Consider the following 16187-nt stretch of genomic DNA (forward strand, 5'->3'; position numbering starts at 1 on the left):
CAAGAAACATCATTTGAAAAGCAATGATTTCTTCATGTCTGCTACAAAATGACACATGGTCAAATAGTTTTTGACAAAAACAACCAACCTGGATCGTTCTGGGGCCCCATCCACACGAAGTCAAAACGAACACGAAACGCTGATATTTTCCAGAACGTTTGTCGTAAAGACGGAGACGTAAAATAAATGTGATCATCCACACGAATGCATGAAAACGCTGCAAAATGTATGCCAGGCCTGTAAGTGGCGCTGTGGTGCCAAAGCAAAAATAGGCGACGAAATGTTGGGCATGCGCACTAATATTTATACATTGTTGCCCTGCGGGTCCATTTTAGTGGTTCAGTCAAATTCAGGTGATGAACTATGTCGTCGATATTGCTCTGTTCTTCCTGGAGATATTCCAGAAGAAGAAGATTCTGTTGTAAGCCCGACAGCAGGGTGAGTAGCATGAGCAGCAACCATTCAACACAGTACGGCGCCATTGTTGTTGTGATACTGTGTCGCGCATGCGTGTTTAGAGGCGACGCTATGACACATGCGTGTAAGAACAAAATGTGGTTAGAGCTTAAAGATGGAAACGCGAAAACGGTGTTTCAAAATCTTCCCACTCTGAAGGCTTAATAAAAAAAAGATCGTTTACAGACCCCCGAAACGCCGGCTTCGTATGGATGAGAGGCTGGTTTGGTGAAAAATTTGTGCGTTTAGGCCAGGGTTTGGCTTCGTGTGGACGGGGCCTGGAACGTTACATATATGTTGTCAGCTCATTGGTCACAACGCAGGACAGGGAATAAGGCCCGGTCCACACGAAGTCAAAACGAACACGAAACGCTAATATTTTCCAGAACGTTTGTCGTAAAGACGGAGACGTAAAATAAATGTGATCGTCCACACGAATGCATGAAAACGCTGCAAAATGTATGCCAGGCCTGTAAGTGGTGCTGTCGTGCCAAAGCAAAAATAGGCGACGAAATGTTGGGCATGCGCACTAATATTTATACATGGTTGCCCTGCGGGTCCATTTTCGTGGTTTAGTCAAATTCAGGTGCTGAACTGTCGTCGATATTGCTCTGTTCTTCCTGGAGATATTCCAGAAGAAGAAGATTCTGTTGTAAGCCCGACAGCAGGGTGAGTAGCATGAGCAGCAACCATTCAACACAGTACGGCGCCATTGTTGTTGTGATACTGTGTCGCGCATGCGTGTTTAGAGGCGACGCTATGACGCATGCATGTAAAAAAAAAAATGCACTTAGAGCTTAAAGATGGAGACGCGAAAACGGTCGTTTCAAAATCTTCCCACTCTGAAGGCTGAATTAAAAAAAAGATCGTTTACAGACCCCCGAAACGCCGGCTTTGTATGGATGAGAGGCTGGTTTGGTGAAAAATTTGTGCGTTTAGGCCAGGGTTCGGCTTCGTGTGGACGGGGCATGAGTTTACCGTAAGTTTTGTATCTAACGTGCCCTTGTTCTTCATTTTCCATTAGCTTTTACAGACTATTTTTTCACTCCCACAGTAATACGGGACAAAGTGCGTTCCTTTTCCACTAAATACAGGACAGGTACTTTCACACTTTGGCTGGTTTTAGCTGAAGCAAAACACTAACACACGATTTTCAGGTGATTACAAACATACAAACCATGGTGTCTTAAGGCCAATTTATGTTTCTGACGCATAGCTCCTGCAACTGTCAAATCTGTCTCTGTGCGCGACCACGCCCCCCGCCCACACGCAGAGGTTCTGCAATGCGTCAAACAGTTGCAAACCCGCACAGACCTCAAACGGAAGTGTGCAGACAAAAAGCAGCTGTGATTGGTCCTTGGTATGGCTGTCTGTGTGGTCGTCCTTCGTGATTCGGTGCCGGAGCGCGCCATTTTTAAAAACCAAGGAACAACTATGATTGACAACTACGACAAAAGGTTAATCGAGGAGGTTTGGGAGTACAACCACTTGTACAATGCCTCAGACAAATTATAGATAGATGCCAAGGTCTCTGTCAAAACAAAGTTCTCGTGACAATCCGCTGAAGTTCTAGCGAGTTCTCGAATAAGCTCTCCATTGCGCTTTAGCTGTAAACTGCTGTGCGTCCCTAGAAATTCCAGAGAGACGGTGTAGAAGCATACCAGCAAAACTAGATCGCGACCAGACCCAAGCAACATTTGATGTGTGTGCTTTCAGAAGTCTAATCCGCCCTTTACTCTATATAAACACAAAGCAAGCAAAAATCAATTGCATCTTCAATTTCAGAATATAATTTATTTATTATTATTTTTATTGTAGTTATATTTCAAATGCCAATTATTTGTCCAGCTCTAAATTCTGTAGATGTAGCATTTGGGCTTCGTGCGTGGTTTGTACACCTTTTTGTAAAGGCCCAGGTCCTTCAGCAAAGCAGTCAGCAGAAAGTTATTTGTATTTTTAAAGAAGGAAGAAAAAAACAAGTGAAAAAATGTGTTCCAAGATGTTTCCAGGAAAGGTTTTGACACAATGGCCAAAGTGAGTCTGAATATTTGTGTAAGAGTTGGCCGTTCACACAAGAGAAAAAAAAACAGCATTAACCGCTGATGTTTCAAGCTGACGTGTCAAACACAAGCAAACACCACTTCATGAATCATTGGAAAAAAAGAAATTTGGTTAAAAAAGCTGCCTCCCAAATCTATGACAAAACAGTTCAAACTTCCTTATGCATCTGATTTGTCTTTGGAGTTTTGTCAGTCAGGTGATGATTTTAAGAGAGTTTCTTTCATTCTTTTCTGTTTTCAGGCAATAATATATCAACAGGAACCTCATGTGCACCATTTTATATGGTGAACCGGGTCCCAGTGGAGTTAGACGGGACATTATGAGTGGAGGACAATTAAAACATCAACGAACAAACCTGTCAAAGCTTTTCACTGCTCACAAAGGCAAGATTTATGATAACCAGAGCCTGTCACATCTGTACATTACATCAGAGCTTGGCGTGCTCTAGGCATATGCTCATTTTTTAATAACACAGTTTTTTTTTTTTAAATAAGTTAGATTTTTGTTTTATTTTCTTTACAGATAAATGTTGAACTATACCATCCCTGCAGTTTAAAGCCTTTAAAGCTATTAAATTGCCCCCCTCCCACATCTGTTGCTCGTCAGTCGAGGTTTCACTTTTTTTTGGTTAAAACTTCAAATATTTATTTTAAAAAAATGTTTGCATGAATTGTTGCTTCTTTCGAAGGTAGAGAACTACATTTTGATCGGTTCAAAAAGTCAAAGGAAATGAACTGATTTTTTACTCTTTTCTGTGACAATGCTGGCCAATACTTCATATTTTACAAAGTAAAGCATTTAGACAGAAGGTTAAACGCAGGACAGCAGGATCTACAAACATAAAATGGCATGCACAAGCTCCTTGTTTGCTACCCCACTGAATAAGGTCAGAACAGACACAAGGGTGTACCTAAGATTGCTAAACAATTAAAAAATCTCAGCTGACCATAATGCCTTTTTCAGCTGCCTTCACACACCTATAAGAAAATGAATGATTTCTTAACAAGCAGTTCCTATTTTAGAGCTTAGATTTAATAGAAAAATTAAAACCCAACTACAGATAAATAGCCACAATAAAATATATTACAACAGTAGCTGTTAAAGAGATTTCTGCTTTACAGTTTTTACCCAAAAGCAGTCCAGTAAAAAAAGATGCTTTAAAATGGTTGCGTAATTGTTTGATAAGACAGCCATGAAAAAGAGAAAAATGTTTTGAAGTTTGAAGGTTTTGCACAATGTGAGAATGACAAACACGCCCAGTCCTGTTGTGTACAAACTGTTCAGCACAATTTAGTGAACATAAGTATGTTGCACAAGTTGCAGATGTCGTAAAGCAACTCTTTCACTCAACATGTTGTCGGTTGCATTCATCCTAAGTGAACAGAAGCACACAAAGGGGCCCAAAGCATAAACAGTCCGTAGGCGTGCACACACACACACACGCACACACACACACCCCTACCTGTTGCTGCTGCAGGTGCAGTAAGTCAACCGGACTGATCTCTCCATTGGTGTCTCCATTGGACCCGCCTTCTCTGCCTCCCCCTCCGTCTGATTGGCTGCTAAGGCTACTGACTCCGTTTTGGTTGGACGGTGTTGTTCGAATGGTCTCAGAGGCTGATTCCACCATCATCACTGTCACCTGTATGGAAAAAAGAGAGGAGCAGCAAAAGATTAAACTAAAAAGACCAGAATGCATTGAATGAAATAGTTATCTGATCAGGAAAGCCTGCTAAGAAGGTAACAGCATGGCACTTAGTGTGTTTATATTTATATTCACTAAGAGCTTCGGTGATGAACTTTTCACACTTTAAGCAACACCTATAGCAGAAACTTTTTTTTTTTCGTACTCATGAATGCAGGTTGTGGCGCTTGTAGATAAGGATCAGACGAGCATCAAATCTAAACTGACAAGGCCCTTAATACTCCCCTATATAGTTAAATAACACACACATTTCTCCAATAATCAGATATGGCATGTGTGTACTGTGTGCAAGCTGGGATCAGGTTGGTCTTTGAGACGGATCTGTTTGATGCGCCTTCAGAGGGGCCTCCCTAATTAGAGCACGTTCCCTGCGCCAAAAAACCTGACAAAACGAGCCGTTCCTGGATGTGTTGTTGTTTTTTTTTGTTTTTTTTTGGAGAAACAACGCCTCGCAAACACACGGGAGCATTTGCCATCGTTAGGAAGCTGAAGCGTGGGAGAGCGTAGACGTACGCACGCGGAGCGCACGCACACACACTTGCAGCAAAACAAAACAAACCTTCACACAAGAACGCGAAGGCTGTGAACTCCTAATGATGGCCTCAATCTTGTCTTTCTGCCTCATCCAGTTTTAGAAATTAGCGCAGACAAGTGCACACTTTTAAAGGGAGAAAGTTCTGCTGCTTTTTATTCCAGCTACCCGGAGTGGGTACACAAAAACGCCATCGAGGCATTCAACCCCGCCTCCTGTGTTGCTACTGTGAGTGATTTTCAGAGGCGTACAAGCCATGCCTTCTGGGGAAACAATAAAAGCGGTTTCATGAGAGGATCTAACTTTTTCTTTTCCTCTGAGGCAAGAACAGGTGAACTGTTGGATGTTTATGTGTCTGCATTTTTTTTTTGTCTGTGAGACTGACAGCGGGTGAGGGTGGGAGAGATGGCTGGTGGCTTTGTTAATGGAATGCTGCCAGATGCTTGCAGACGGACAAGGACCTGAACGTTTAACTGACTGTGGGATAGTGAGCGTGTGCAGGCAGATGGGCTGCTGGGTGTGCTTGTTAACTGGGCTGCTCTTTTAAAGCACAAAAATACTTCTTTTTTTCTTGCTGAGGTTGCCTCCCGCTGAGATGATACGTTATTTATCTAAAGTTTTTTCCCATACCTGATCTGTCTGCTCTGCTGATGATTGAGGTGGTTAAAAAACTAATTGTAACGTTTTTTTTTTACTCTTAAAGCTCAATTTGAATTCTGCATCCCTGAAAGGAAAAACACTCTTGCTCTAAAGAATGATAAAAACACAACTTCTTTAAAAGAGAGTTGATTTTATTTAACATAATCAACAAAAAAGGATCTAAAGAATTAAACCCCAGAAGCCTCACAACTATATGTTGATTAAATATCTCTGGTAAAGCGGTACAGTTAGTGATTTTGCTACATTTATTTCATCTTTTTTTAAGTTGATTATAGTTTTTATCACCTCTGATGTGTTATTCTGTTAGTTTTTCTTTTTATAAACAGGATCTCAACACCTTAAACATGTTGATTCAACATCCCAAGTAGGGGGTCAAATCCCCAGATAGAAAAATATGAGCCATTCAATGTTGAAATATGGTTAGACCGAAATATTGGCTCCATGTTGAAGCCTGACATTTATATTATACCAAGAGCAGTCGGATAATAATAAGTTGAGTCAATGTGAGGTTTCCAACCATAACTGCTATTATGGTCATTCAAACCATCTTTTAAATCATCTACATGTAGATTTGTGTTGAATTAATACTGAATTAAAATTGATTTATGTACATTTGACCTAAAAAATAAAAATCTTATTTTCTAAAGCCATTGTGATTAGCAAGGTTTTTTTTTTTTTTTTTAGCTGATAGGTCTATATCGGAACATACCATTACCAGGTAGTTGAATTAGCACTGGTGTTAAACACGTGACGTTAGCATTTCAATCATTACATTTCAACCAACTTTAATTCAATGACATCCTTTAAGATTTAGTTAATGAGCTAGAAGTGGATGGTGGTTGATTCACCTTCAACCATTTTGACCATAGTTCAACATCAAATTTACATCTTTGTCACCTGGCTCCCCACCTTTAGGAACCAACGATTTAGGCTGAGCAAATAAAAGGAAAATGCTAAAAAATTAAAGCTGATATTAAGTTATTTAAAATGCGCAAAGCTGCCTGAGGAGGTTTTGGATCACCACCAAAACTTTAACAATAAGAGAATGAGTGAAGTCTGCTTAACTGAAGGTAAAGATCAGTTCCAGCCTTCTACTAGTAAATGTTTCAGCAGCAGCTGAAAGATTACTGAACTTGTGGGAAATCATAAAATTACTAATGGATATGTCTGATTCCTTTTATTGTTTTCAAGTCACTGGTTGTTAAAAGTCTTTCCTTTGCTGCTTCCTGCAAATTATTATTAATAATTATTATGATTTTCTATTTTATTTTTTTCTTATTATTTGTTTTTTTATTTCTTCATAGATTTTTTTTTATTCCGTTATTCAGATAGATTTTTGCAAATGGGATCTTTAAAATACAATTTGAAAAGAATGCAATTCGACAAACTCAATCTGAAAAACATAACAAACATAGAAAACTGAAAATCTGGAAAAATAAATACAACTGAAAATTTTTTTTAAAAGCAATGAAATTGGAAAAAACAAACAAAAAAATGTTACTCGCAAAATTTTATTTAGAATGAAGCACAATTTTTTCCCCGAATTGCTTTATTTTGTTTTGTTGTTTTCAAATTCCAATTCACAAAATCATGTCCTCTGCTTGCACCAACAATGGAACATAATTAACTCCATAGATGCATTTTAGCTAGCTGACTTAAACAACTTGAGATGCCTTGGCCCTTATAGAGAGCAAAAAGCTGTCCAAACTCTAAAGCCCATTTTACATAAGAGCATTAGATATGTAACTGGAAACCACCTATTATGGATCAGGTAGAGTCAAACAAAGTGATAAACTAAGTTCTCAAACCAAGCGAGTATTTAGAGAATGCAGCTGGTTTCAACATATAGCCTCCAACTCTAAGGTATTTCTCATTCACACTGTTCAAATCCATTCATTTAAATACAAGTAATGTTTGAAGCACCTATATGAGTGTCTTAATGTCTTCACAAGATTCTGCTCAACATTTTTCTCATTTAAAATGTCAGAAATAGCGTTGAGTTCAAGTCATTTACAATTAAAAAAGCCTTCTGGATGGGAAGCAAAAGGTCTTCAAACTTGCAAACAAAGTCCAGTGGATTGTTTTTAATTTTCTGTTTTTGAATGACTATGACCTGGAAGACTAAGAATCTTTACCGGCATACTCAGACAAGATGGATGCTGGAAGATGATAGCTTGGAACGCCAAACAGCAGCTGCTTGTTGTCTTTGGTTACAGGTTTAGTAATCCCTCCAGAATATAATCAGGGAGGTAATACTGGTGAGTCGGTTCTAACCAGAGGTTGGACCAAGTCATTGCTTTGCAAGGCCTCAAGTGGGTTTTAAATCTCTGTCCTCAAGTCCGGAATCAAGTCTCAAACAAAGACAGGAAACTCTTTGTGTAGTCCCAACTCTGAAACTTAAAATTTCAAACTTTTTTTGGAAAAGTTCCATAATATTCCAATAGTAAATAATTGAAATGTCTTATTTTATCTCAACATGTAATAAAACGAGTGCAAATAATCATTTCCTAATAAAAAAAAGTTAACTAAAGTGGGCCTTAGCATTAGAAAAGAAAAGTACATCCTTCATGCAACTTCAAATGTCAATCGAAGTGGAAATGATCAGTCTTTCAGCTTTGCGTGTAGCATTTTGTTTTGTGTCGAGTACTTTCAAGTTTATGTACCTGTAAAAAATTCACTCCTCAAGGGCATATTTGGATTCATTTTTTTTTTTTTATTATCCGGTTAATTTGATTTGTTGCACTGCAGCTCGGATAAATGAGGTGCAGATAGACAGAGACGGTGCGTGTTTGATGACTAAAATGAATTACTGGTGCACGCTTTTTAAATAACAGGTTCCTTCAACTTTAGATCATGGGTTAAATATCAACAGGTTCAAGTCATATCCAAGTCGCCAGTGATTGTTGTAAAAGTCTAAGTCAAGTCATGAGATTCAGAGCATTTTGAAAGTTATGTCTAAAGTAATAAAATCAATGACTGGAGTCTGATTTGAGTCCGAAACGCCTGGTATCAGTTGATTCTACTGTTTTTTTTTGTTGTTTTTTTTTTTTATTCAGCCATTTTCCTCTTGGAATCTACTCTTCAGAGAACTCAGGACTCAGAAGTAAAGCATTATTGCGACACGTAAGGTTAGTCACTTAATGCTGGACCTCACTCCTCCTGTCTTCCTGCGTCCCATCCACTTCCTCTTTCGTCCAGACCTCTCATGGGTCAAATTACTCCCCGAGGTAATATTATGAAACGAGGCATAGTGCTGAGTGATCAGCACATCTTGCCACACAGTCCACTGACTTTGCACTGCAGTAGAAACTCCTCACATCATCACACATTTCACCGAGCATGAATCACCAGCCTGCTATCTAGCCCACGCTAAACTGAGCGGTGCCGTAATGTACTGTACAACCATCTGCTTCTTACTCTTCCTCATTGACCTTATTAGCGGCCAAGGCGGAGGCAGATAAAGAGACGGAGCTCACAGGTGGACAAGGACCTAATGGGAGAGCGGGGTGTGTGCACAGCCTACACCCTGTTCAGTACCAAGTCAATGTGGAGCTACGCTCGTCTAAAGGGTGTGTGCTTTATCATATCCTGTAATGGGTGTATATAAGCTGGTGTAATGGAGGTCGGGAAAAAGGCAGGGGCATAAATCTACTCTGAAGTCTTTGATTAGGGTTATGATACTCACATAGACACACACAGAGAGACAGCTTTAAGTGTTTCTGGCAGTGAAGAGGAGCTACCCATGCAGAGGCCTGCCTCAACCCGCCGTCACTCTTTCTGCATGTCTTTTTCTCGCACTTTCTATCCCCCCCCCCCAATGCTAAAACCCATCTCTCTCTCGCTCTTTCTGTGGAGGTGAACCCCTGACCTGAGAGTGTGTGTGAAGAGACATTCCCACTACCCCGAGGGGACGGAGTGAGGGAGGGGCACAGATCAGAGAGATAAAGAATGTGTTTGGAAGAGAGGGGAAATAAAAAGCCTCCTTTGCCTTTTAATTGGGATAGTGAGGAGAAGAAGGAAAATGGGACTCAACATGTTTCTGATGACTCTGGCATATGTGTGTGTGTGTGTGTGTGTGTGTGTCCAGGAGGCTGACATCTACCTTTGTACTGTAATGGATTAGCTCACAGCAAGCGCCGCTGTGCATGTGTTTATATGTGCATCTGTTGTGATTGATGAGCGGGGAGAGGAATTAGGATGAGTCCTGTTAAGACACGCCGCTTGTTCAGAAGTTCCTGAAAATTTTTTAAGCACTATTAATAATCAGAAGCCATCGCTGCCTGCTTCTTTCCCACTGCCTGGGTGTTTGGAGTTGCTGAGCCGGAGGCCGTAGCGGACTCCAGGGCTTTGTCCGAGGGGTTTGGCCCTGTCAGATTCCTCGTGGTCACTGCTTGTCAGGTTCCTAAAGCCAGACCAGATTGAGTTTTTCTTTTTTTTCATTTTGTGTGTGTGTAAGTGTGTGCGTAAGAGGGGGAGTGGGTTGTATACAGAGAGTATTTATGTGTGCATCTGTGTTTACAGCAGCTTAGTGAGATAAAAAGTCTTTATCATGTTATGCCTCATGTGGGAATATTTCCAGCAGTCCCCGGACGCCTGTTCTGTTTCCTCCGCCTTGCATCAGCTCACAGGAACGCTGCTTATTAGGCAAAGAACTGAGAGGGAAAAAGACTGGGAGGGAGGGCACGCATAAGAGGGAGGAGGGTGGAAGGGTACAGGGGGGAAAAAAAGGTCTGTACCAGTATCTACACCCTATCATCCATCTACTTTAATCTGACTATTGAATTATCGCTCCTGCACTCTGTTTGCTGACTTTCTCCCCTCTGGTTATGGTAGCTGCTTCAACCCTGGAAAACATTAAAGCCTTCACCCTGAAATAGAATCCACATAGGTTCTTCCTATGATCTTTGATAGTTCAATCAATATTTGTGAACAAGAGGGAAACACTCTAATAGAGACAGAGTATCAGAGAAGCAGGAAGCGTAACTTGTTTAGTAATCAGAAAGCCGAATGTTGAGGAGCCGAACGTTGACTTGTGAATTTGTAAAGTTTTGAATCACACTTAGAGTGGTTTTCTCCAGCTATACAAGGAGCACTGCTGACCAGCATCTCTCTGCTGCACACTGCCAGACAGCTTTCTGAGCACAGAATCCTGCAGTTTAACATGGGGGCATGAAAATAAACTATACAGATTGTTTTTGGTCGGTCTAACCAAAATGTTTTTCCCATTTTTCTTATATATGATAAAAAACACACAATGGTTTAAAAAAAAAAAAGTAAAGCAAGTGAAACATTTACTGACAAATCAAACAAAAGATTAGCAAAGATAAGGAAACAGAAAGAGCGTTAATGCATGGCTCACGTCATCTCGAAGCATTGCTGCTGAATGCACTAATGAATCGTCGAAGGCGTGCACATAATGATCAATGTCCATACAAGAAAAAAGCCCCAATATTTGCAGAAAATATTGACCAGTCAACGTATCAGTCTATCTCTGCTTTTGTTAAAGTAGAGGCCATTTATATGGAGTCAAAATTCTACCAAAAGTGGACGTAAGCAATACATACTCATAGGAGCAGCTTTGTTTAAAACACAAAAACTATTTAACACATGCATACTGAACGTTTTATGAATTTAGGTTGCACACCATGAGGCCCCCAATATTTCAGCAGCATAAGTTCATGCTCCATATATGTCCTCTAGCATTTTATGCTCCTGTAGATTATCTCCTACTCCGGTATGGACCTGTTTCTGTGCCCCCATGTCAAATTTTGTCACTTTTAAGGTGGAACCAACCAAAGCGAGTAAACTGCCTGTGATTGGCTACATTAAAGCAAATCCCATCTCTTTAGATACATGTTTCTTCTCAACAGTAGTTCAATCTGAAAAACTCACATGCAGAGAAAAGACAATTAGAAGAAATTTATTGATAGAGAACAGCTATTAGTAGGGTTGCCAACTCCCTTAAAATAAAAAAGGACACTTCATGTGACCCGATTGCCTTTACTCCTCCTGGCGTGGGGATTTTTTTTAGCCCCCCTTTTGTGTGTGAAACGATTTTTTTTAACCATTTGACTCAAATCTGCATTGAATTCGATGCATATTTGTGAGTGACATGAATGTATGAAAGACAAATTATTATACATGAAATTAACCTTAATACAAAATAACAAACTCGGCTGAATAAAGTAAGTCCTCTTAAACATACGCCTGTCCTGCTTAACTTTTAACAATAACTAAAAGAATAAATAAATAGTGCACATTTTTGGTGCAACAGCAAACTTGTGCAAACTTGTAAAGATATTTGTCGAAGGTGCACCGCCCCCATAATGCTCTGTTCTGGATCCTGGATTGTTACATATATGTTGTCAGCTCTTTGGTCACAATGCAGCAAACGGATCTGGACCAAGTTTACCGTTCGTTTTGTATCTAACGTGCCCTTGTTCTTCATTTTCCATTGGCTTTTTGGGACAATTTTTTTGCTCTCACAGTAATACGGGACAAACTGCGTTCCTTTTCCACTAAATAGGTACTTTTATTTCTAAAAAACGATTCCGTTTTTCAAGGGATGGTTGGCTACCCTAGCTATTAGCCTAAAGATGTTTTGCGAACTTTGCTACCTCAAACTAGAAAGAAAACGGCACTATTTCCAAAGGTAGGATTTCATGAAAAGTAACCAATCACAGAGCGTTTACTTTCTCAGCTTGGTTTCAACCTTAAGGTGACAAAACGCAAGAGAGCAGACAATGAGTATGAATTCATGGTTGTGACATATTGGGGACGCTTATGGTGCTTAGTCTGTTCACATACAAATTGCCTATAAAGATCAGCAACAAACTAGTCTTTGAATCTTAAAAAAGGAGATTCAAACCTTGAAATTGCCCATTTTTTTTATCCTGTATATTTTCTTAATTAACAACAAATAGATACTAATCAACAAATAAAATAGATATCTTACAGATCACTATTTCAGAGCTGTAATACTCAGCACTGTCCCTCTCCTAATTGTCTGTCAGGTGGGTAAAAAAGGATATACTCCAGCATTGAGAGTGAGCGTGGAAACTAGCAGTGCAACTGGTTACATATTTTATGTGGAGGCTGTTTTTAAAATAGCATTTCATTTGCTTTGAGTGGAAAGTCTGTTAGGTAGTGAACTTGGGGTCGACTACCTGAGCTGATTGCTGCACAAATTTCTAACAAACATTGGTTTAATGTATCTCTGGTACCACATTAGCAACTGAAAAGCAAAAAAAAAGTATAGTATATTGCACAACAGGCACTATTACTGCTATATTGAATATGTGTTTGTTCTTTATTTTTATGAGATGACAACACTCCTTTGCAGCAGTTTTTTCTTTATATATAAGTGATTATATAGAGCATTTTTCCATAAAAAATTTATTTGTTACTGACAAAGACACAGTATCTTATAGTAAAATTATATTATCTGAATCTATAAAAATTTGTGAAATGCTTGGCGTGATGGGGATTTATTTCATTATGAATGGCATTCACACAATTAAAATAAATCCCTTCAGTTCCTGTCAGTGAGTCCAGAAAATCTCCCTATTTACTGTCAGTAAAGCAGCGCTGAGATTTTTAAGAAAGTGTCAGAGTCTTAGGGGTTCTGCATTTTATCTGTCCTCTTGACAGGGACATAAGCGCTGACATATAATGTCGACTTGTGATTCAGTAAACATGAGTTGCACGCCCATATTTTCACACTACAGCCCTTCAAATTTGGAAACGATCCCCGCAGAACATTAACCATGAAGTCAGCCCTGAGGGTGTATGAATAAACCTCAGAACCCAGAAAAAAAAAAAAAAACGACTTGATCTGAGCTCTTATGTCACCATTAATCTTGTTTCAAGTTTACATGTAAGACAGAGAAGAAAAACTGTGTAACATATATGTGTCTTGGACAATAACTTACTTTGAGACATAAAAAAAACACTACAAGTACAACTGGTAAAACCTCCATAGATTTTAAAGCAAGCTGACCATTTAAACTATTTAACTAATTATTGTGTTTTTTATATGCCAGTTTTAAAACAAAGCCTACAATTGTACCTTTTGATAAGCTAATAGTTAGAGTGGCTCAGGTCATCCTGAGCTATCGCTTTAGTTATACTGCTATAGCCTTAGGCTGCCGGAGGACATGGGGATTCTGCTTCATTCTATCTCTATTCTCCAATTCTACATTTTTTGTTTGCTCTGCCTTTTCTCTTCATAGTAGCTTCATCTCGTTTGGTTCTGCCTCTTTGAACCCCAAGTCAGCCTTGGCAGAAGGCAGCCTACACTGAGCCCGGTTCTGAAGGAGTTTCTTCCTATTGAGAGGGAATTTTTCCTCTCCTCTTCATAAATACTCGGTGTAAGGGATTGCTGTAGAGTCAACAGCAAAATGCAGGTCAATGTCTACTGTAAGCATGTCCTGAATAATCTGACTGTATGATCTGAATGAACCGTTTCTGTAAAGAGCATTGAGACTTGTTTAAAAATTTCTAATGAAAATCAATAGGGTGAGTCTCTGACACCACATTTTTATAAAGATGCCCTACATTGTGTGAGCCAGATATTAATGTGTTTGCTTGTTTTTTTATTTTCTTTATTTTTTGGCAAAACCACCATAAGCATTCAGTGCCTTTATTTACAGATACATTAGTTACTAGGAAATGTAAGACCAGAGAACAGCAAAACGTTCTCTCAACAAAAATACTCAATAATAAAACCAGAAAACTAGCCCACATGAGTCAGGTAGACACAGAGCTGAAGCCAGCAGCTAACAGCACCACCTCAGGCCTATTTGGCTGCGAGCCATCGCTAACAGGTTTTCTACCAGAATGGAGCTAATGCTAGCTGTCTGCGGCTGCCCTGGCCCGTCTCCAGCTCTAACAGGTGAACTCCATTAGACAGATGGCTAGAGGTGAGCCAGTATCTACAGCAGGCTGCCTGGTTAGACACAGAGGCCAATAGCAAACTTAGAGGAGAATTTAGCAGCATTGGCCTCCAGGTACGACCTCCTGTACACGGGAAAAAAATTGAAATCTGTAATAATAATAATTAATTTTTTCTTAAAATAAGTGCATTTGTTCTTGGAGTGAGGAGGCAAAAGATACATTTTGCCAATTGAACAAGACAATTTATATTAAAAATAACAAAAAACAATTGCATTTTCTTATTTAGAGAGCATGTTATCTAATTATCTTATTTTAAGAGTAAATATACTCATGCCATTGGCCAATCTATCTCATTTATCTACTCAACTAAAGGGTAAAAATATTTAACTTAAGACATTTTTACTTATTTGTAGATTGTTTTTCCAGTGTATGCTTAGCTGGTGGCTGAAAAGGTTTTCTATTGGGAGGTGGAGAGGACAGAAGTGGGGAATGTGATAAGCATTTTCTTGGATAAACATGTTTTTTGTTTCTTTTTCTTTTTTTTTTGTTTCCCTGTCTGCCATATGGCATTTGATTTGACTGGAGAAGGAACTTTTAACACTGAAATATGTGTTTTGACCTGCAAAATCAGGTTAAAGACTGCTAAAGACTTCAACAAGGGCAATAAAGAAACAAACTAACAGCTAAAAAAAAAAAAAAAAACTGCCTGTTTTTAGAGAGTTGTGTATAAACATGTAAATTAGAATTGGAGTAAAAGGAAAGTGTTGCAGAGAAAACTATATGGTCAAGGCTGCAACCTTGAAGGCGTAGTAAAAAGCAAAGGCCATTCAAGAGTTTAGGGAGGAGTGACAAAGCATATTGTTGGAGCCAGTGCTTCAACCTCACACCTACAGATCCAGACATGAGCCAGTGCAGTCACTTTACTCGTGCTTAACCAAAGCTCGGCCCTGTTGTCCAAGGTCCTCTTTACATATGAAAGTACATTTTTACTTTTCATTTTAAAATCAAGGCCTCAGAGTGTGCAGGGATAGAGAAAGTTGCCTTCGGTTCAGTGATGGTTTGGGGAGCCATGTCCATGGTAATTAACAGAGTCCTGCTTCAATCATCTATGCTGGATTAGCCATCAAATTTCCTTTACCAAAAGCAGACTCTATGACAGGGGTTAAGTGTTTTATACAGTCTATTATTTTCTGAGGTACTGCGAGCTGGGCTGTCATTCACACTGGAAAAAATCCAAGTCTAGAAAAGCCATATTTTTCTTAAAACAAGTGCATTTGTTCTTGGATTGAGGAGGTAAAAGTGACATTTTGCAAATGGAACAAGACAATTTACACTTAAAATAAGAAAACCCAATTGCATTGTCTTATTTCAAGTGCATTTTATCTAACTATCGTATTTTAAGAGTAAAAATACTCATTCCATTGTCAAACTATCACATTTACCTACTCAAATTAAGGGTAAATACACTTAATCTAAGAAATTGTTACTTATTTCTAGATTGTTTTTTCCAGTGCAGAGATTTACCTGAAATAATATCTTTAAATAGCTCATTTTTTAAGTTTCACTTTGAAAACTAAATGAATTCCTGAACCACATGAACATTTCTCTGACATTCTTCTTCTCACTGATGTACAGTACAATACCATATTTGTACCCTCTCCCCCTTTTTTCCTCCTAGGCGATCATCTCTGTTTGCGCTTGCATGTGTGAACTGTGAGTCTGCTTCAGCCGCCTGCAGCTCTTTGAAGACAAAGTCCCTGTTTACAGAGCCCATAAAGATTAGCCTCCCTCAGTCAGGTGGGTTCTGGAGCCATAGGTAAACACACAGCGCATTCCGCACCGGTGAGATCGCTCCACATGTGTGTGTGTGAGTGTGTA

The 16187-nt window shown here is 39.3% G+C and overlaps 1 protein-coding gene across 3 annotated transcripts in view; it reads right to left on the reverse strand.

The window, feature by feature from the left end:
• The window catches only part of foxp4 (forkhead box P4), a 135374-nt gene that overhangs the window by 80754 nt on the left and 38433 nt on the right, over positions 1-16187 (reverse strand). For all 3 annotated transcript variants that reach the window (XM_038298143.1, XM_038298145.1, XM_038298144.1), the window contains exon 2: positions 3980-4159. In XM_038298143.1, coding sequence (XP_038154071.1) covers positions 3980-4150 — 171 coding nt within the window. In that variant the 5' untranslated portion in view covers positions 4151-4159. The remainder of the gene's footprint in view (positions 1-3979; positions 4160-16187) is intronic.

Source organism: Cyprinodon tularosa, unplaced genomic scaffold (genome assembly GCF_016077235.1).
Source record: "Cyprinodon tularosa strain WSP-4 unplaced genomic scaffold, ASM1607723v1 ctg40, whole genome shotgun sequence".
In the NCBI taxonomy this organism is placed as follows: Eukaryota; Metazoa; Chordata; class Actinopteri; order Cyprinodontiformes; family Cyprinodontidae; genus Cyprinodon; species Cyprinodon tularosa.